The sequence below is a fragment of the Notolepis coatsorum genome (genome assembly GCF_963971535.1).
Source record: "Notolepis coatsorum genome assembly, chromosome: 2".
Classification (NCBI taxonomy): Eukaryota; Metazoa; Chordata; class Actinopteri; order Aulopiformes; family Paralepididae; genus Notolepis; species Notolepis coatsorum.
This window is the reverse complement of record NC_140166.1, coordinates 161,458,441-161,480,116: the sequence shown is the minus strand read 5'-3', so window position 1 is coordinate 161,480,116 and position 21,676 is coordinate 161,458,441. Positions and strand designations below refer to the sequence as shown.

At 43.4% G+C, this 21,676-nt stretch overlaps 2 protein-coding genes across 2 annotated transcripts in view; both read left to right on the top strand.

The window, feature by feature from the left end:
* Positions 1 to 1,592: 1,592 nt before the first annotated feature.
* Positions 1,593 to 17,919, top strand: LOC311223590 (dual specificity protein phosphatase 22-B-like; the record flags this gene model as incomplete). Its single annotated transcript, XM_084308368.1, has 7 exons — positions 1,593 to 1,613; positions 1,755 to 1,788; positions 9,338 to 9,420; positions 15,314 to 15,363; positions 15,952 to 16,026; positions 16,949 to 17,120; positions 17,749 to 17,919. The coding sequence occupies 7 exons, from the start codon at positions 1,593 to 1,595 to the stop codon at positions 17,917 to 17,919; spliced, it is 606 nt and encodes a 201-aa protein (XP_084164494.1).
* A 295-nt stretch (positions 17,920 to 18,214) lies between these two features.
* LOC311223589 (interferon regulatory factor 4-like) overlaps positions 18,215 to 21,676 on the top strand; it is a gene marked incomplete at both ends in the record, with an annotated part of 30,319 nt that continues 26,857 nt past the window's right edge. The window contains 2 exons of the mRNA XM_084308367.1: positions 18,215 to 18,512; positions 20,775 to 20,986. Of these exons, the coding sequence (XP_084164493.1) occupies positions 18,215 to 18,512; positions 20,775 to 20,986 (510 nt within the window). The remainder of the gene's footprint in view (positions 18,513 to 20,774; positions 20,987 to 21,676) is intronic.

Below are 21,676 nucleotides of genomic sequence, written 5' to 3'. Positions count from 1 at the left end.
GAGAAAAATAAACAGTGTAAACTATATAATTACCTCTGAATATAAAAATATGAGGTTTACCACAATTAAATGTAGGGTTGAGTGACATAATTAAAAAAAAATATATATATATATATATTACAAAAAAAATATATATATATATATATATATATATATTTTTTTTTTTTTATGGAAGAGCCACACATTGACGGGCAAAGAGCCACATGCAGCTCGTGAGCCACGGGTTGGCGACCCCTGCGCTAGATGCTCGCAAAGTGCTGTGACTTTCGTCTGTTCCAATGGCCCATATGTGGAATAACGTTCTAATTACATTTTCCTGAAGTCATTTTGAAATTTCAGAAACCGTGGCAGATAAAACGGGTACTTTTAGGAAAAGTCATTGAGTGACAGAGCTGGAGCTCGACCGAGTGACGAGGATACATTTATTGAAAATGCCTAGGGGTCATTTGACCCCTTGTCGGCTGTGGTAGTGTTAAGGTACACACAGGGAAATTATTATGTATAGGACAACAGATCAGCTATAGCCTATAGCCCATTGAGGCATAAAGACAAAACAAGCAGCCAAATGGCGCTTCCTTAATGTCACATATTTCCTTAATTTAGAAGCAGTCCACCTTATATGGTCAGCAGCCAATGAGGGATGGTTTGTATTGGCTGTTTACTGGACATGTCCTCCTCTCGCCCTGAGCCAGTAGGGTTGGAGAGTAACGTAACGGATGACTTGAAATGGGATTACAGCATTCTGATTAAACATACTGTAATCCATTATAAAATAATGAAGAGGGGGAAAACTTGTAATCAGATTATATTGTGTGATTGTCTGTGTGTGTGTGTGTGTGTGCGTGCGTGCGTGCGTGCGTGCGTGAGTGTGTGTGTGTGTGTGTGTGTGTGTGTGTGTGTGTGTGTGTGTGAGTTTGTGGGAGGGGGGCACACGATTGAAGATAAAAGGGCATTTGCATTGTAAATTGTAAAAATAAAATTTTCCGCAACTTGAAATAACCAAGTCGATTGGAACACTTTTCTTTTTAATTCAACTTATTCCGTATAGATGTTGTATAGTCAAAGTCAAAGTCAAAGTAACAACGATGGACAGTCACAACCCAGCGGATTCGGGTTACAATTTACAGGTTGAAAGAAGCCCTCCCAGGAGAGTTATGGCCTTCTATATACCATCTTTGTCTGCTCGGTATGCCTGCCTGTCCAATGACCTCTCGCCAGGCTAAATATAATCCGCCGGAGGATGGCACACGCGGCTAAGGTCACATTACGTCATCCCCCAGCCAACATATTCTCAATCAACTTGACTCGAGGCCATGAACTACAGACTTGTTGAGAGCTTTGTCATTATACACTCGGTTCACTAAGACAAGTCATTAGTCTCTCGGTGTACATAGTATATCTCTCTCTCTCGTCAAGCGGGACGCAGCAAAACCACACCGGAGGGCCTAGGCGATCAATCCTCAGGATATACACACAGCTCTAGACGTCTGAACGGCCACGGTACACCGCTGGGAAATGGCCAAATACGTGTCTTAGACTGCAGGAACCGCGTTGAGCTTTTTGATGCCCCTTGACATTCCCTTTTGGAGGACATGGGTAATGGAATAAACAAGGTAATGAATGGTACATGGTGTCAGAAGGTGTCAGAGTTTTAACAACTTTCAGAGTGATAATGTTTGCAACCCGACTGAATGATTATTATATATATATATATTCTTTTTAACTCAATAACCTATTTGGCTCTTTCGTTTCAGGTTCTGCCCGATCTGTATCTCGGAAACGTTAAAGGTAAAGTACCCCCCCCCCCCCACCCTCGTTGTGTGACTTGTGTGTGAATTGAAGAGATTCGTTGTCGTGACGACGTGATGTGAAGCGTTTCAGTTCTGCATGAAGTGTGGCGACGTGCTGCTCTGAGCCCGGTGGCTATAGAGTGTGTGTGTGTGTGTGTGTGTGTGTGTGTGTGTGTGTGTGTGTGTGTGTGTGTGTGTGTGTGTGTGTGTGTGTGTGTGTGTGTGTGTGTGTGTGTGTGTGTGTGTGTGTGTGTGTGTGTGTGTGTGTGTGTGTGTGTGTGTGTGTGTGCGTGTGTCTTTTGCAAGTCTTTGTGAGTTGGAGAACAATGTGTTTGAAGGGTTGTAGTACTGTAGGTGTGTGTTAGCGTGGGTGGGGATGTCCCCCCCCCCCCCCCCCCCCCCCCGATGAGCAGGTTGGCACCTGCCAACATCCCCAGGCCATCAGGTTGCTCAACGAACAATAACACTATACAACAACCATCAAATGCACTCACAGCACACACATCCACACGCACACACTCACTTTAAACAAACAACTCACTGCAGCACCCACTTACACACTTTAGAACACCTAAACACACTTTATATTTATTGGCAAAGAATTTGCACTACAACCCATACCTCAGTACACCTTACTGTAAATTGTACCTAAATTGTACCTCATCCCATTTCTGCTTTGCACTATATAGTATATTGTATATTGTATATAATATTGTATGGTAACTCAGTTACTTCTACTCTGCATTGAACATTGTACATATGTACATATTGAACACTTGTGTCTACGTACGTGCCTTCTATTTTATACTGCTATACTTATTTTATTTTATACTTATCTTTTTTGTCTAGCACAGTCTCTGGAGCGTAAAAGAAAGAAGCATTTTGTATAAAAGTATTCTGTACTTCTGTATGACAACTAATAAAGAAACTTGAACCTTGCACACGGTCGCCTCTGCCGCCTGTGTGTGAACGTGAGGAACAAAAATTGTAAAGCGCTTTGGATAAAAGCTTATATACAGTATATAAATGCACCATTTACCATTTATATCACCTCTCGCACGCCTCCACCGATGTCACCTGGTGGGAGACTTTTACTCAGCGTGACTCACTGAGGATTTCCCAGAAGTAGGGCCGGTGTGATAGTTTCCTGTGTATGTGGTGCCGGGTGCCGGGTGTAAACAAGTGTATGAGGAGCCGCCAGGGCGCTTGTGAGGTGACCTTTTATTGGCACACGGTTTATTAGCATGTGATAGTGTGACACGCTGGGTAGCTCCAGGCTGGCAGCCAAGACCCTGTCACCAGCTTTAATGGGACATCAGCACCTCCATTCAGCCCTATAAGGCTATCTGTCTCACACACCCAACACCAGCTTTAATGGGACATCAGCAGGGATGTAAAAAGTACCCAGAAATTATACTTAAGTGAAAGTATGGGTACCGTCTCAAAATCTTACTCAAGTAAAAGTATCTGGCTAAAAAGCATCTGGCTAAAAACATTATTGAGTAAAAGTTAAAAAAAAGTTTCTACTTTTAAATGTACTTAAGTACTAAAAGTAAAAAAAAAAAAATTATTGCAAGGGATAGACCAGGGGTCTCAAACTCATTCCATCGTGGGCCAAGTTTTCATTTGATATGAAATTATTCTTCTGATAGCAGGTGTTTAATCAAAGATCCCCGCCTTCTAGGCTTGCACAAGGACCAATCAGCATGGGTATGGGTGGGTTAATTTTCCATTGATGGGGATTTGATTGGCTGTTTTTAAATAAAGCGAGGCCGCAGGATTAATAACGTTAACGTTAATTCGGCCAGAGAAACAAATAATAATTAAAATGGTTGGACCTGTGAGATTTGTACTTTGTACTTTGTAGGTCTGCATTTTAAATGTAAGGAGTAAAAATGTTTTTTCCCCTCTGAAATGTAATTGAGTAAAAGTACAAGTATACAAACCTAATAATCCTCGAGTAAAGTACAAATCCCCAAAAACAGTACTTAAGTATTGTAACGAAGTACAATTACTCAAGTACTTTACACCCCTGGTCACACCCAACACCAGTGGCCAAGGCACTTGTATTTTACATGTGTCGGTTTTCATTTTAGGGAACTTTGTACTTTTCTTTTTTTAATTATACTTTTTTTCTTTTTTTTTTAGTCCATTACTTTCGTCTGAACCTGTCCATTACTAGTTACTTTGAAGGGAAAAAAAGATGTTGCTTAGAACACATGGCAAACATTTATGAAGATGATGTACTTTTAAACCTGCCAGCTTCCGAGAGGACGTAATGACAGCCGGCACTGGACATGCTTCACGTTAACCTTTAGAGGTCAATGGATCGAGTGTTGAACGCTCCCGAGCGCTGGAATACACACACACGCCATGTTTATGTTCATGTTTTACTACGACCCCCATTAGCTGTCAAGTGAATGACCACAAGTCTTCCTGGGGTCCTCAGGTTGAATGGGTAGTTTAACTTTTGATACTTAAAGGACCACACCAAATCTACCCTGGAGTTAGACAAGCAGATACCCTTTTCTTCTCTGTGCATTCATTAGGCTTAGGGAACAGCCACACAGTTAGCCTAGCTTAGCGTCATTCACTGGAAGTAGGTGTGCCAGTGTAGCCTAGTTCCCAACAGTCACGAAATACACTCCAAATACAACTCCCAAACTTTCCTGTAAACATGTTGTGACCTGTGTATTTTACTTTATATTACTTGAAAAAGACCGGAAGGGTCGGTCGAAACGTTGTATCTACTGCTGTTATTTTGTCAATTAAAACACCTTGGAGCATCAAGTGAGTTGTGAGCCCCGCTTTGTTTTATGTATTATTGTTTTTACAGTTTGGCTCAGCACCAAGAAACGGAGGATGTGCGTTATTTATTTTTTCTGAGTGACCTGTGTATTTACCATGTGAATAATTTTTTTTGACATTTTTGTTTTCTAAGCAGATATATACTCTGAACCATTTTTTGCCGAACCACTGCTGCCTGGGCGCAGTGATTTCATCACCTCAAAAGCCCAGTTTATCAAAAAACAACATCTTATCTGCTTTTACTTAAAGGTAAACTCCAACATTTTGGGAAATTAGCTTATTTAACATCATCCCTGGAGTTAGAGAAGAAGATACATACCTTTTTTGTCTCTCTGCATGCATTAGGCTTAGGGAACGCCTGGACCGTTAGCCTAGCTTAGCTTCATCACTGGAAGTGGGTCAGACATTTACCCGAGTTCCCTACAGTCACGAAATACACACTCCAAATACAATCAAAATACAACTCAAACATTCCTGTAAACATGTTGTGACCTGTGTATTTACCACATCTCCCAGTCACACGAGTCTCCCAGTCACACAAGTCACACGAGTCTCCCAGTCACACAAGTCTCCCAGACACACAAGTCTCCCAGTCACACGAGTCTCCCAGTCACACAAGTCTCCCAGTCACACAAGTCTCCAAGTCACACAAGTCACACGAGTCTCCCAGTCACACAAGTCACACAAGTCTCCCAGTCACAAGTCTCCCAGTCACACAAGTCACACAAGTCTCCCAGTCACACAAGTCTCCAAGTCACACAAGTCTCCCAGTCACACAAGTCTCCCAGTCACACAAGTCTCCAAGTCACACAAGTCACACGAGTCTCCCAGTCACACAAGTCTCCCAGTCACACAAGTCTCCAAGTCACACGAGTCTCCCAGTCACAGAAGTCACCAAGTCACACAAGTCACACGAGTCTCCCAGTCACACAAGTCTCCCAGACACACAAGTCTCCCAGTCACACAAGTCTCCCAGTCACACAAGTCTCCCAGTCACACAAGTCTCCAAGTCACACAAGTCTCCCAGTCACACAAGTCACATGAGTCTCCCAGTCACATAAGTCACACAAGTCTCCAAGTCACACAAGTCACACGAGTATCCCAGTCACATAAGTCACACAAGTCTCCCAGTCAGACAAGTGTGACTGGGAGACTTGTGTGACTTGGAGACTTGTGTGTCTGGGAGACTTGTGTGACTGGGAGACTTGTGTGACTGGGAGACTCATGTGACTTGTGTGACTGGGAGACTCGTGTGACTTATGTGACTGGGAGACTCGTGTAACTTATGTGACTGGGAGACTTGTGTGACTTGTGTGACTTGGAGACTTGTGTGACTGGGAGACTTGCGTGACTGGGAGACTTGTGTGACTGGGAGACTTGTGTGTCTGGGAGACTTGTGTGACTGGGAGACTTGTGTGACTGGGAGACTTGTGTGTCTGGGAGACTTGTGTGACTGGGAGACTTGTGTGACTGGGAGACTTGTGTGTCTGGGAGACTTGTGTGACTGGGAGCGCCTTTTAACATGGGGATATGTGGCTGTGTTTGCAGGCTAAGGCTAAAGCTATATTATATATTATAGCTATGGATCTAATAATATAGTCGATTGTCATTGAGTTTCTTCCGGTCAAGATGCAAAAAACAGATAATTTTTCCATCCATACATTTCCGTTTTATACCGTCGTGAATATGAGTGTAGTTTCAGGGTGGTCTGGTGTCATTTCCAAAATGACAGACACCAAGCCACATCGTTTCAAATGGAGTGCAATAGCGTCTGCAAGGTGTTAGGCGGCGGTATTGGACTTTTGAGATCTCAGACGCATCCCCAGTGATAACACAGGCTGCCGGCATGTCTTTATGAATGGAAATATCGAATAAAAGAAACAACGATGAAAACCCGACTATACTCCGGTTTTCGGGGGTCCTGGCGCTCAACGTTCGGCGAGTTAAACCTAGATCTTAGATCCTAATATGAAAAATGATGTGATTTAATGTTCTATGTCTTACCTTGACTTTGTCTATTTTACTGCTATCTATTTTATGCTTTATGTCTGCACTTTATGCATTGCTCTTGATCTGCCAATGTTGTGCTCATTTTATGCCTGTCTTTTTGTACTGCTGTGAAGCACTTTGAGCTGCAATTCTTGTATGAAAGGTGCTATACAAACACAGTGTATTATTATTATTATTATTATTATTATTATTATTATTATTATTATTATTATTATTATTATTATTATTATTATTATTATTATTATTATTATTATTATTATTATATTATTATTATATTATTATTATATTATTATTATATTATTATTATTATTATTATTATTATTATTATTATTATTATTATTATTATTATTATTATTATTATTATTATTATTATTATTATTATTATTATTATTATTATTATTATTATTATTATTATTATTATTATTATTATTATTATTATTATTATTATTATTATTATTATTATTATTATTATTATTATTATTATTATTATTATTATTATTATTATTATTATTATTATTATTATTATTATTATTATTATTATTATTATTATTATTATTATTATACATTATTATAGTTTGCTTAATTAATTAAAGGGTGTGAATTTAAGTGTTCTCTAGTGCCTTTTGTCCGCTTTAAGGTGGTGGTATACGTTAAAGGTTGTGGTGTCGAAGTAAAAAAAATCCTATCTGGGCTAAGCCCCGGATCTCCTACAATCCTAAATCCTGAGAGTTTACACCAGGTGATGTTGCAGAGAGGAGAGCAGACCTCTAGCGAACTGCAGACACTATTTCCTCAATTATTTTCAACGGAAGTAGAAGTACAACTTGAGGAAAGTTGAAGAAATGGTTAAGAAAAACTTGTGTCTGCAGTTTGCTACAGGCCTGCTCTCCTCTCATGATGTCATCCGGAGGAATTCCTCCTTGGGGTGCCGATGCGGCTGAACTATAGAGACATGTTGGTGAGATACATGTCCGATTGTCACACGTCCGTCCTCCTCACAACAGAACCATAGGATTAAGGTTGAAAATCTGCGAAGCGCTCCTTTAAGTCGAATTTTGAATGAAGGACTTTTACTTTACTATTTTATCTGGGTATTTTTACTTTTACTTAAGTAAAGGAACTGAATACTTCCTCCACCACTGCTTAACAACACAGAGACATGTGCTTCATTATCTAGGAATTTTTTGCCCAAGGACAGAACCACAGTTACATATTGCTAGCAACCCGACTGTTGTGTTGTATCACAGCATTTAGCTAATTCGCAATACCTTGGAGCAGCAGGTCGGCACCCGTTCATGTCAAGTCATGAGCACTTGGATCCTACACTGAAGGAGAACAGCCTAGTCGTGCCTACTACTCATTATGAATTGAAAATGGGGGACCCTGATGTAAACAAGACGAAAGTCTTTCTCTGGTCTGCATCCCCTTAACAATTGTGTGTATTGAGCTGTACTGTACTGTACCCATTCTGCAATCTGTTAATTAAAGTTTTCAATCAATCAATCAAACTGTATACTACACTGAAGGAGAACAGCCTAGTAGTAGTGCCTGCTGTATACAACATTGTAGTCTTGGAGAATGGTGTGACGCAAACGTACAAAGTGTGAGAAAAATGCCACGGCCACATCTGTCCTCTAAGTAGAAAACATTTGGCTTCCTTTTAACTTAAGGACCAACATTTTATTAGAACATTTACTGTTTCTTGCTTTTGGTTCCAAGGTGTTCGGCCGCTTTTTAGAAACGTTACGTTTCCGGTTTGTCTCTCGGTTCAGAACAAGAGCAAATCTGTCAAGCCGTCTGGGTCACATTTGGTTTTGGGAAGGGTGGGGGGGGGGGGGTCATAATTTAGTCGGCGGGTGAAACAGGGTGGAGTGTGACTGGAGTGACAGGGTGGAGTGTGATTGGAGTGACAGGGTGGAGTGTGACTGGAGTGACACAGGGTGGAGTGTGACTGGAGTGACAGGGTGGAGTGTGACTGGAGTGACAGGGTGGAGTGTGACTGGAGTGACAGGGTGGAGTGTGACTGGAGTGACAGGGTGGAGTTTGACTGCACTGGAGTGACACAGGGTGGAGTGTGACTGGAGTGACACAGGGTGGAGTGTGATTGGAGTGACAGGGTGGAGTTTGACTGGACTGGAGTGACACAGGGTGGAGTGTGATTGGAGTGACAGGGTGGAGTGTGACTGGAGTGACACAGGGTGGAGTGTGACTGGAGTGACACAGGGTGGAGTGTGACTGGAGTGACAGGGTGGAGTGTGACTGGAGTGACAGGGTGGAGTGTGATTGGAGTGACACAGGGTCGAGTGTGACTGGAGTGACACAGGGTGGAGTGTGATTGGAGTGACAGGGTGGAGTTTGACTGGACTGGAGTGACACAGGGTGGAGTGTGACTGGAGTGACAGGGTGGAGTGTGACTGGAGTGACACAGGGTGGAGTGTGACTGGAGTGACAGGGTGGAGTGTGACTGGAGTGACAGGGTGGAGTGTGACTGGAGTGACAGGGTGGAGTGTGACTGGAGTGACACAGGGTGGAGTGTGACTGGAGTGACACAGGGTGGAGTGTGACTGGAGTGACACAGGGTGGAGTGTGACTGGAGTGACACAGGGTGGAGTGTGACTGGAGTGACAGGGTGGAGTGTGACTGGAGTGACACAGGGTGGATGGAGTGTGACTGGAGGGAGGTTGTTTTAGTGACTTTTTGGTGACTTTTCTGTTCGTTTCAACCCCCAGATGCGCGAGACAAGGAACTGCTGGCTCGGCACAACATCACCCACATCCTCTCTGTCCATGACACGGCCGCGCCCATCCTGGAGGTGAGAGGCCCCCATCTGTCTGTCTGTCTGTCTGTCTGTCTGTCTGTCTGTCTGTCTGTCTGTCTGTCTGTCTGTCTGTCTGTCTGTCTGTCTGTCTGTCTGTCTGTCTGTCTGTCTGTCTGTCTGTCTGTCTGTCTGTCTGTCTGTCTGTCTGTCTGTCTGTGTGTCTGTCCATCTCTCTCTCTGTCCGTCTGTCCGTGTTTCCAGCTCACCTGACCTTGACCCCGGTCTATGTGGTCCCCCGGGGGGCCTAAAGGTCTTGGGGTCCAGTGTTGCGGCTCAGCGGAGGCCGCGGGTCAAGCATGACACCGACACTGCTGCGGTATTCTAAGTGAACGGATATTTAAGGAGGACACGGCTGCTCTGTCTTTATGTTAATCTCGAATAGAGTGACATTGACCTTCCTCAGAGGTCAACATGGGCTTACTGCTGTCTCTAATCACGCTCCTACCAGGCTTTACACCATGGGGGGCTGGGGGGAGGGGGGGGCTGGGGGGGCTATTCTAAGCACTGGTGTGAGGAAAAGGTTCAAAGTAACGTATGCTCTTGCAAAATTTGAAAATCTGTGTGATACTGTGAGAGTCCAAAGTTTGCATGTAAAGTACTTATAGTATCAGTCACAAGATGGGGGGTCCACCTTAACCTATGTTTAGATTAAATTAGATTCAAATGTATTGTTGTTATATACACGGCACAAAAGAAGTTTGGCATCCAACCAGGAGATTGTTTTCGCCCAGCAACCAGGGGTCCACAAATATATGAAAGTGCAACTTAATTATAAACATTCTGGTTTTTCGTATTCCTGCCACACAGAGAGAGAGAACTTGGAGGTGGTAGATTTGTAATACTGTTCTCAGTGTTCTGTAGTGAAGATGCACAAAAGAGACATTATTTATGTATTTTTATTTTCCTTAAAGAGCCAATATAGAGTTAGGAAGAGGAACAACACAGAGAGAACAGAAATACTCTTGTGAGGCTCTTCCCACAAGATGTTTATAATAGACAGTTTAGACTAAGTCAGGTTCTGAACCATACAGTATGAGCCTATTTGACATGTGGGTTCCAAATCATGTATGGTGGGTGTACTTTGGTAGGAAATAGTTCCTACATCGGTCACAGTGAAATGGCTCACAAACAAGGTCTGTAGATTATTATGCAGAGTAATCCGGGTCGTGATTTCTGGAAAGAGAAATAGCTTTTGAGATTTTCACACAAACCGAGCGCCATTCATCTCCATTGTACTGGAGTGACGGCAGACATCTCCACAACTAGACACATCACACTGAGACCATCTGAATGGACATATAGCACTCTGGGTAAGGGGGGAATATATATATACATCAGTATATAATAAAAAAAAATCCATTGAAGTTTAGTTTTTAGTTACTTATTTTCCTTTACTTAATTACATTTGAGATAACTTTGATAAATTTTCAGCAAATATCCTACTTCTCACTCCAAACCATTTGTCTAATAACACATACAGTTACTACATACTTTGAAGGGATTTATTTTATTTTATTTATTATAATTAGCTACTTCCACCGGGCAAACAGACGACAGACAAACTTTAAACGATCACATGAGCATACACACAAAAGCACCATACGTTACTCACACACCACACAAGCACACTTATGACACACACACACAAATACACCCCCCCCCCACACACACACACACACACACACAGCTGCTACTTACACTGTAGAATATTTCTTTATTTCTTTTTTTATCCACTTTTTCCTTTACCTTGGAAGAAAAAGCATATACCCTGTGTTATATAGTTTGCATAGATCATTGTATATTGTTGTTTACATATCTACTATGGTTGAGGAGTCGGGAAAAACAAGCATCTCACGTTTTATGTACATTTAAAAAAGCTGTGACAATAAAATTATCTGAATCTGATAGACATATATCTAGAACATTTGGACTGTTCGATGTATCGTTTTCCAAATAATTTAGACTGTCGTTTATTTAGAGTCCACCAGGTTTTTCCCGTGCGTGCGTGCGTGCGTGCGTGTGTGCGTGTGTGTGTGTGTGTGTGGAGAGATCAGTGTTCAGGCAAGGCAAGTCTCTCAAGCTGTGTCAAAAACCAAAGAAGATAGATGTGTTTTGAGGCATGATTTGAACACCTGCCGAGTGGGGGCCTGCCTAACATGCAGTGGCAGCTCGTTCCAGAGCTTTGGGGCCACTGCCACTGCAAAAGCACAGTCCCCCCCTATAAGCTTCAGCCTGGACTTAGGAACAGCCAGGAGTAGCTGATCAGAGGACCTGAGGGACCTTGAAGGAACACAAGGTTCCAGCAGGTCCGAGAGGTAGCCCGGTACCAAGCTGTTCAGACAAGCAAACAGCAACATCTTAAAATCAAGCCTAAAACACACAGGAAGCCAGTGGAGGGAAGCCAGTACAGGGGAAATGTGCTCTCGCTTATGTGTTCCAGTTAGCAGACGAGCAGCAACGTTCTGGACTAACTGCAAGCGAGAGAGGGAGGCCTGACTGACGCCAACTACAAGGCATTACAATAATCAAGACGAGAGGTCATAAAAGCATGTATAACATTTTCAAAAATACTACGAGTACGAGATAAAAGCTCCTAAGCTGGAAAAAGCTCTTTCCCACTACAGTATGTATCTGTTTGTCCATCTTAAGGTCACAGTCTATCTTCACCCCTAGATTGGTGACAGTTGGTTTCACAAAACGTCCAAGATAGTTTTAGAGAGTTCTATCTGCCGTAGAGATGTCTGTCATCATCGCTCCAATACATTGGTGCTGAACGGTGCTGGGTTTGTAGCACTCAAATATTCTCAAATATCTATTCCTATTTTATATTTAGTGTACTATATTCTATTGTGCTATATTTAATTTAGTTTATATACTGTATCCCATTTAATATGATTCAATCTCTTTATTTACAGTTGTACAGCCCTGCCCTATATTTTATTTTATTTCATAATTATATTATATTCTATTGTGCTCAACTTAGTTCATATTTCATTTTTATCTTACTCCACCTCTTTATTGTATTAGCTGTCTGCTAATGTCTGTCCGCTAATGTCGCACCGAAAACAACCAAAGCAAATTCCTTGTATGTGAAAACTACTTGGCAAATAAAGACCTTTCTGATTCTGATTCAAAGCACCAAAAATACATTTGAAAAAAGATCAAAAGCAAGGAGGTCTCTTTGAAGTAATCATGACCCGGTTACTCAAGATAATCCACAGACCTTGTTGTGAAGCAGTTTCTTGTAGGAACTATTTTCTACCGAAGTATACACCCCCATTATTATTGTCATCGAGGTCAAACAGAATCTGCAAACTTTTCTTTTTTGTTTTCTGTAACAGGATTGTACTGTAGACTAAATGTACTATCACTCACAAACATATGAAACACGGTTCCCCTAGGGCTGTCTGTTAAAAAAAACTAAACATTTATTTTGCTGATGGAAGTGTTAAGACAATCAGTGAATATGTGTATGCGTTTGTATGTATGTGTGTGTGTGTGTGTGTGTGTGTGTGTGTGTGTGTGTGTGTGTGTGTGTGTGTGTGTGTGTGTGCGTGTGTGTGTGTGTGTGTGTGTGTGTGTGTGTGTGTGTGTGTGTGTGTGTGTGTGTGTGTGTAGGTGTGTGTGTGTGTGTGTGTGTGTGTGTGTGTGTGTGTGTGTGTGTGTGTGACTGTCTATAACAGGGGTTCTCAAACTTTTTTATACCAGGACCCCATTTTATTTAGGATTTCTTTTGGCGACCCCACACTTAATGTATTGTGGAATTTCAACGTGGAATTAAGGAATATCAAAATAAAAGCACAGGTTGTTGAACACAGGTTGGGTAAATGTTATTACAGCACTGTGTTATTAATACACATTTATAAAACTAGGCATATTTAGCCAAAATATGTTGCCAGAACATTAAAAAAAAATAAAATCACCTACCCATGATGACCCCACTTTGGGTCGCGACCCGTAGTTTGAGAACTGCTGGTCTATAAGCTGACCTGTGTGGTGGTGGTCTGTCCCAGAGGACCCTGGGGTTTTAGCAGAGGTGCAGTCACAGTGGGACGAGGTGGTTTCTGTCCACAGGGGGCACACACACACACACACACACACACACACACACACGCACACGCACGCACGCACATACACACACACACACACACACACACACACACACACACACACACACACACACACACACACTTGCATAGACAAATTGCAGTGTCACACTTAATCATTTCATCACTCGTTAGTTATAGTACAAGGTCGCAGGGTTTAAGGTTTATGGGGGCTGTCTCCTTCAAAGAATAAAGAAAGAGGAAGTGTGCATTAGGTCTCAGCACCCCTATGGACACCCTGAGTCCCCCCTGAGACAACAAACACCCTCCCGCACTGTTCTTTCTAGGGCTGACCTCGACTAGTCGAATAGTCTACTAATCCAGTGGTTCTCAAACTGTGGTACGCGTACCACTAGTGGTACTTGGTGGTACTGCTGGTGGTACTTGAAAACATTTAAAAAAATAAAAATAAAAAATCCCTGAGTCCCCCCTGATACAACAAAGACCCTGAGTCCCCCCTGAGACAACAAAGACCCTGAGTCCCCCCTGAGACAACAAAGACCCTGAGTCCCCCCTGAGACAACAAAGACCCTGAGTCCCCCCTGAGACAACAAAGACCCTGAGTCCCCCCTGAGACAACAAAGACCCTGCGTCCCCCCTGAGACAACAAAGACCCTGAATCCCCCTGAGACAACAAAGACCCTGAGTCCCCCCTGAGACAACAAAGACCCTGAATCCCCCTGAGACAACAAAGACCCTGAGTCCCCCCTGAGACAACAAAGACCCTGAGTCCCCCCTGAGACAACAAAGACCCTGCGTCCCCCTGAGACAACAAAGACCCTGAGTCCCCCTGAGACAACAAAGACCCTGAGTCCCCCTGAGACAACAAAGACCCTGAGTCCCCCCTGAGACAACAAAGACCCTGCGTCCCCCTGAGACAACAAAGACCCTGAGTCCCCCTGAGACAACAAAGACCCTGAGTCCCCCTGAGACAACAAAGACCCTGCGTCCCCCTGAGACAACAAAGACCCTGAGTCCCCCTGAGACAACAAAGACCCTGAGTCCCCCTGAGACAACAAAGACCCTGAGTCCCCCTGAGACAACAAAGACCCTGAGTCCCCCTGAGACAACAAAGACCCTGAGTCCCCCTGAGACAACAAAGACCCTGAGATGATAAAGACCCTGAATCCCCCTGAGACAACAAAGACCCTGCATCCCCCCTGAGAGAACAAAGACCCTGAGTCCCCCTGAGACAACAAAGACCCTGCGTCCCCCTAAGACAACAAAGACCCTGAATCCCCCTGAGACAACAAAGACCCGGCGTCCCCCCTGAGAGAACAAAGACCCTGATACAACAAAGACCCTGAATCCCCCTGAGACAACAAAGACCCTGAGTTTCCTCTGAGACAACAAAGACCCTCCGCACTGATCTTTGTTTACACGTCTCTCAGACTGTGACCATGGCGTAGTAACATGGTGTCTGTAGTGAGGTCCGATTGAGGTCTGATCTGCTGAAGAAATCATCTGCTCTTCACACAGATTTGATTTGACTTGTTGACAGCGTTGTGTACTTGTTGACGGTGTCGTGTACTTGTTGACAGCATTGTGTACTTGTTGACAGTGTTGTGTACTTGTTGACAGTGTTGTGTACTTGTTGACAGTGTTGCGTACTTGTTGACAGCGTTGTGTACTTGTTGACAGTGTTGTGTACTCTATGACAGTGTTGTGTACTTGTTGACAGTGGCATGTACTTGTTGAGTGTTGTGTACTTGTGTTGTATACTTGTTAACAGTGTTGTATACTTGTTAATAGTGTTGTGTACTTGTAATTGTTCCCCATAGGAGATGACATACCTTTGCATATCTGCAGCTGACCACTCTAAGCAGAACTTGTGAGTACAGTGATTCAGATTCTGATTCAGATTCAGATGACTTTATTCGCCATTTTATACAGGTACAAAATGGAACGTGATTTGACATTACAGTGCATACTTTTTTCACAATTAAGAACAATACAACAGTAAATAAATAATTTTAAGTAAAGTGCAAGACAGGACAGAACAGTGAGACAACAATAAGACTGTGAAAGTGCGGTGGTTGTGGACATGGATACAGTGCAACACAAAGTTCAAGTCCAGAAGTCCAGCCCTAGCAGCTCGCCATCGAGGGGGGGGGGGGGGGGGGGGGGGGGGGGGGGGCAGGGGGACACCTGACTCGTTTACCAGGCGAGCTGCTGCTGAAGTTCTCAATTTATTTTAATGTGTTCAAAATGTAAACACACACACATAAACAAACAAACAAAACCAATATAGGGCTATTCTAGGACTATTAGTCCACATGAGTCCCGTAACTAAAACCAGCCCCACCACCCACCCGTCCGCTCCTGCAAAATAATTCTGAGGGTCAACTGTAATATAATTTTGCAACAATTGTTTATTTCATTTGAATGAATAATTAGTTGATTTTTATCATTTTATCAGGAATCAATATTTTAAGGAGAGCATCATATTCATCCATGAATCTCGACTAAAGGGAGAGGGCTGCCTGGTCCACTGGTGAGTCAATATTGTGATTCTTCTCACAGCTATTACAATTACAGTTAAAAGGATTGGTAGTTCTTTTGCGTTTATTTTCATTTTAATATAATAAAACATTTTTTTATCTATGATGATTTCCTTTTTTTTGTAAGCTACACTGTAAACAAATATTTTTTTTCACAGGAAATTCACTGTATTATTTTACAGATTTCCTTTGTTTTTTCTACTTTAACCCTTTCACTGCCACACTACCAATGGTTAACCCTTTCATTGCGACAATACAGAAGGTTAACCCTTTCACTGCCACATGACAAAGTGTTAACCCTTTCACTACCACACTACAGAAGGTTAACCTTTCACTACCACACTACAGACGGTTAACCGCCTGTCAGACGGTTAACCGTCTGTAGTGTGGTAGTGAAAGGTTAACCTTCTGTAGTGTGGTAGTGACAGGGTTAAGTGTAAATACCATAAAAATACAGTAAATTACCTTTTATCAAAATATTAACCATTAAATAAAGGTTGTAATCTGTAGATGTATTTGATTTCACTGTAATTTGACAGTAAGTATTTGGAAACCATTGATGCCAGACATTTACCGTTTTCTTGCATCTTTTTTTCTTACAGTGTGTAGGGCATCTCTGCAGTGACACATTACTTCATTTAGAATGGTAGTACAAATGAATGGAAACGGATACGGACCACTAGCCTAGAGCTTAAAACTTTGGGAGCGGTGTTTTTTGCTATAGGCTAGCTGATCCGTATCCGCTTCCATTAATTTGTGCTAAGCTAGACACTGGCTCGCGGTCGGTAGCTTTCTACTGAACGCACAGAGAGGAAATCGGTATCCATCTTCTTGTCCGACTCTGGAGGACACAGTATAAGCGCATCATGTCCCATAATGTCGGCGTGTTCCTTTAAAAGAGCTGTGTCCCTCTAGTGTGGCAGGAGTGTCCCGTAGCGTGACTCTGGTGGTGGCCTACATCATGACGGTGACGGGGCGGGGCTGGGTGGAGTCCCTGGCAGCGGTGAGAGCATCCAGGCCGTGTGCCGGTCCCAACCTGGGCTTCCTTCGCCAGCTAGAGGAGTTTGAAAACATAGAGCTGGGACAAGTGAGTAGTACCATCAAAGTAGTTTACAACGTTTTAACTCGGGTACTTTTACAGTACCTCAGTAGCCTACAGTCTTAAGGTACTTGTACTTTAGATTAGATTAGATTAGATTACATTCAAATGTATTGTCATTATACAAGTACATAAGTACATTACAGTATATAAGTACAGTACAGTGAAAAGAAGTTTGGCATCCAACCAGAGTACAAATGTAACAGTCAAATGCAACAGCAATATACAATGTACAGGTGATTAAGCTGGGTATAAGATATATAAATTAGTACTACTGAGTAATAGTGCTAATCAGATGTATGTACATAGTTGAAGTACTTATGGCTATAACATAATGTACAATATGTATCTTTTTCTTGTGGTTGATAATATTGATAATAATATTTACATATTTTAAGCGAGATCGGGCTAATTAATTGATACTGGGGCCCAAAAAAAAAGAAGCTATAAATGTAAGGCATTCATTGTAATAATGTAAGATGCTTTGTAGAAAAGCGACCCCCCCCCCCCCTAAACAGTTCATAATCTTTATCGAGTGTCTTTCCCTCTCTCTGTGGCTGCTGTTAATGTCACCCCCCCCCCCCCCCCCCCCCCCCTCTCGTCTCCCTCCCTGCAGTACAGAGCATGGTGGAAGGAGAGGTATGAAATCAACCCATTCCCTGACGATGAGGAGATTACAGCACTTTTGGTCCAGAAATACCTGAAAGACAGTAACGCAGTGGAAACAAGCCTCGCTGCTACTCTGGCCACGAGTAGCACATATGAGCCAATCAGAAAGTCCTCGTAGCACGAGAGCCAATCAGAAAGTCCTCCTGCAAGCCTTGTTGCACATGAGAGCCAATCAGAAAGTCCTCCTACCAGCCTCGTAGCACATGAGAGCCAATCAGAAAGTCCTCCTGCAAGCCTCGTTGCACATGAGAGCCAATCAGAAAGTCCTCCTGCCAGCCTCGATGCACATGAGAGCCAATCAGAAAGTACTCCTGCCAGCCTCGATGCACATGAGAGCCAATCAGAAAGTCCTCCTGCCAGCCTTGTAGCACATGAGAGCCAATCAGAAAGTCCTCCTGCCAGCCTCGTAGCACATGAGAGCCAATCAGAATGTCCTCCTGCCAGCCTCGTACATGAGAGCCAATCAGAAAGTCCTCCTGCCAGCCTCGCAGCACATGAGAGCCAATCAGAAAGTCCTCCTGCAAGCCTTGTTGCACATGAGAGCCAATCAGAAAGTCCTCCTGCAAGCCTCGTTGCACATGAGAGCCAATCAGAAAGTCCTCCTGCAAGCCTCGTTGCACATGAGAGCCAATCAGAAAGTCCTCCTGCCAGCCTTGTTGTACATGAGAGCCAATCAGCCTCCTACATGCCAATCCCCTCTCACAGACAACTGTCTGTCCACCCTGTCAGCGTTATTTTTTTCCGTAGCCGCATTTCTGGCAAGACGCTCTCTGATTGGCCGACGCCTGTTTCTACACTGGTTAAGCTTAGGCACTCTTTCGAAGTTGGTTAAGGTTAGAGTTTGTCTTAGAGCGTGACGGCAAGTTCTTTCGACGGTTAAGCTTAGGCACTCTTTCGAAGTTGGTTAAGGTTAGAGTTTGTCTTAGAGCGTGACGGCAAGTTCTTTCGACGGTTAAGCTTAGGCACTCTTTCGAAGTTGGTTAAGGTTAGAGTTTGTCTTAGAGGCTGAGAGCATGGTGATAGAACGCCAGGTAGTTTGCAGGCTGTTCGACGCGGAAATGGGCAAAGACACAGCTCGTCATGCGATTGGGCAAACATGTCAGTGGCCAATCAGATAGCGTCTGCCAGAAATGCGGCTACGGAAGAAAATAACGCACCCTGTCAATCTAGAAGACCCGACATTTTCTGGATACTACTGTCTGGTTGTAGGCGGGGCGGGTGTCTGTGTGCTCACAGTGTATTCAGATGAGCAGTAACTGTGAAGCTTGACTGCAACCCTGTCTCTGTCACTGCATCTGATGAGATGAGAGGAACCATGGAAACCTATTGGGTATTGGGTCATGTACAACATACTCTATCTATCTGTCTATCTATCTATTGGGTCATGTATACTATACTCTATTTATATCTTTATTGGGTCATGTATACTCTATACATCTGTCTATCTATCTATTGGGTCATGTATACTCTATTTATATCTTTATTGGGTCATGTATACTCTATTTACTGTATCTCTATTGGGTCATGTATACTTTATCTGTCTGTCTGTCTGTCTGTCTGTCTGTCTGTCTGTCTGTCTGTCTGTCTGTCTGTCTGTCTGTCTGTCTGTCTGTCTGTCTGTCTGTCTGTCTGTCTGTCTGTCTGTCTGTCTCTATCTATCTATCTATCTATCTATCTATCTATCACATAAATGGTGCATTTATATAGCGCTTTTATCCAAATCTATCTATCTATCCATGTACTGTATACTCTGTTTTTTTGGATATACTGAATCAAATGTTTGCTAAAGTTAGAATAGTAATTTGAGGGGAATTTCTCTGCATGTGCGTTGATTCCCTTTTGACATGAGATCCTCTTTGCCCCAAACTGTCAAACCAACAAGACAAGCAGAGCAGAACCCCAAAGGAATGCAGGCTCTATACAATCTGCGAGTGAATGCAAACTAATGTAATCATCTGTCTTTACAGTGGCACTGCCATATCTGTAGTTGTGACTTGTATATGTGAAACTGCCTATATGTTTATTATAAGAGTATTAAAATCACTTTCTAGAAAGATTGTGTAAAGTTGTTTTGAAATTGTGAATTGATCAAAAGTATAGCTTGAACATCTTACAAGTTGTAGTATGATCAGATTCATGATTCACCCACATCCCACTTGAGTGATGGAATAACTTTGTTATTAATTAAACGTTCGGTTCAACTGGATATTCAGAAGTTGTGGGCAGAATTACTGACGATTGCTACAATGATGTCACATAAACAGAATGTACCTACATTCATTATGTGAGAAGCTAGGCACATTTTCAGGTCTAGAACGTTGTCCTATACATACTAGGACAATATAAGATGGTTTTTTTTTTTTTCAATACAAACACGCAATGACATGTGACAATTTCAGCCATCTGTGATTTCAAATAATTGTTTCCATCCGCCTCTACACCAACATCATCGGCCCGCTTTCCAAGTGTGCGGGTGTCACGCAGCCACAGACTAGTGATGACGCCTCTCTGAAGGGTCCCCCCACCCCCGCGTGACGCGTCGGGAGGCCCGCGCGAGCCGCTCAGATAAGGTTCGCAGCAGGTTCGCAGCAGGTGCAGCACGAGCGCAGCAGCAGCATCCTCCTCCATGGTGGCCGCCTTGGGCCCGCCCCTCGGGTCCGGGGGGTATAATAATTTAAGCGGGGTGGGTATCGATGAGCTCCTGAGAGACTGATTGGTTTCAAAACTTTTAAGAAGGGTTTCTTCTAGTTTCACAAGGCAAACTTTTAGAGTCAAACGCACGAGAGAGAGAGAGGGAGAGAGAGAGAAAACGAGACAATAGTTTCAGTTATATAAGGAAATAAATAGACAAAACGGTTTGTTGTGCTTCATTCTTTCAATCACATATCAAGACGTTATTTTCAGTTATTTAAAGGGAGTTTGTTTCGGTGTCGCATGCGTGCCGTTCTGACTGAGAGATGAACTCTGAAACAGCGGACTACGGTGACGGGGGGTCGTCGTCGGTGTCGGTGAGCAGTGGCAGCGGGAAGCTCCGCCAGTGGCTGATAGAGCAGGTGGACTGCGGGAGGTATCCCGGCCTCGTCTGGGAGCAGGAGGAGGAGGAGGAGAGGAGCGTCTTCAGGATCCCGTGGAAGCACGCGGGCAAACAGGACTACAACCGGGACGAGGATGCCGCGCTTTTCAAGGTGAGAGGGGGGGGGGGGGGGGGGGCACGTCTCGTTAACCCTTTACTATCACATGTTAGTAATAATTATATAATATATAATATAATATAATAATTCAATATGTGATTGAAAGAATGAAGCACAAACCGTTTTGTCTATTTATTTCCTTATAACTGAAACTATTGTCTCGTTTTATCTCTGCGTTTGACTCTAAAATTTTGCCTTCTGAAACTAGAAACCCTTCTTTTTTTATCCACTTTTTCTCCTTATTTTTCTATTTTTCCTCCCATCCCAATTTTCGTATTATCCAATTCTTCCCTCCCCTGTCTTGAATGTTGCTAGACTATGCCTCCCACTGGTCGGTTGTAGTGAGGACAGAGGCCTTGCAACACGTGTCCCCTCCGGTACACGAGGAGGCAGCATGTCGCATCTTTTCACCGCAGCAGCTCGAACTCTCAGTGGTGAGGAGTAACGCGTGGGAGGCTCACGCTGCCCCCGCTGCTTCCTGCTTCCGCCGCACCGGCGTCACCCAACCGACCTGAGTCGCTGTCCACAATGTCCAATCCCCACCCACCGGCTTATCCAACCCTCTAACACTTGCCAAGCCGGTAGCAACGCCGAGAGCTGGGCTCGATACCAGCATCTCCTGCGTTAGTGGCGAGCGCCTTGCCCACTGCGCCACTCAGCCGCCCCTATTAGAAACCCTTCTTA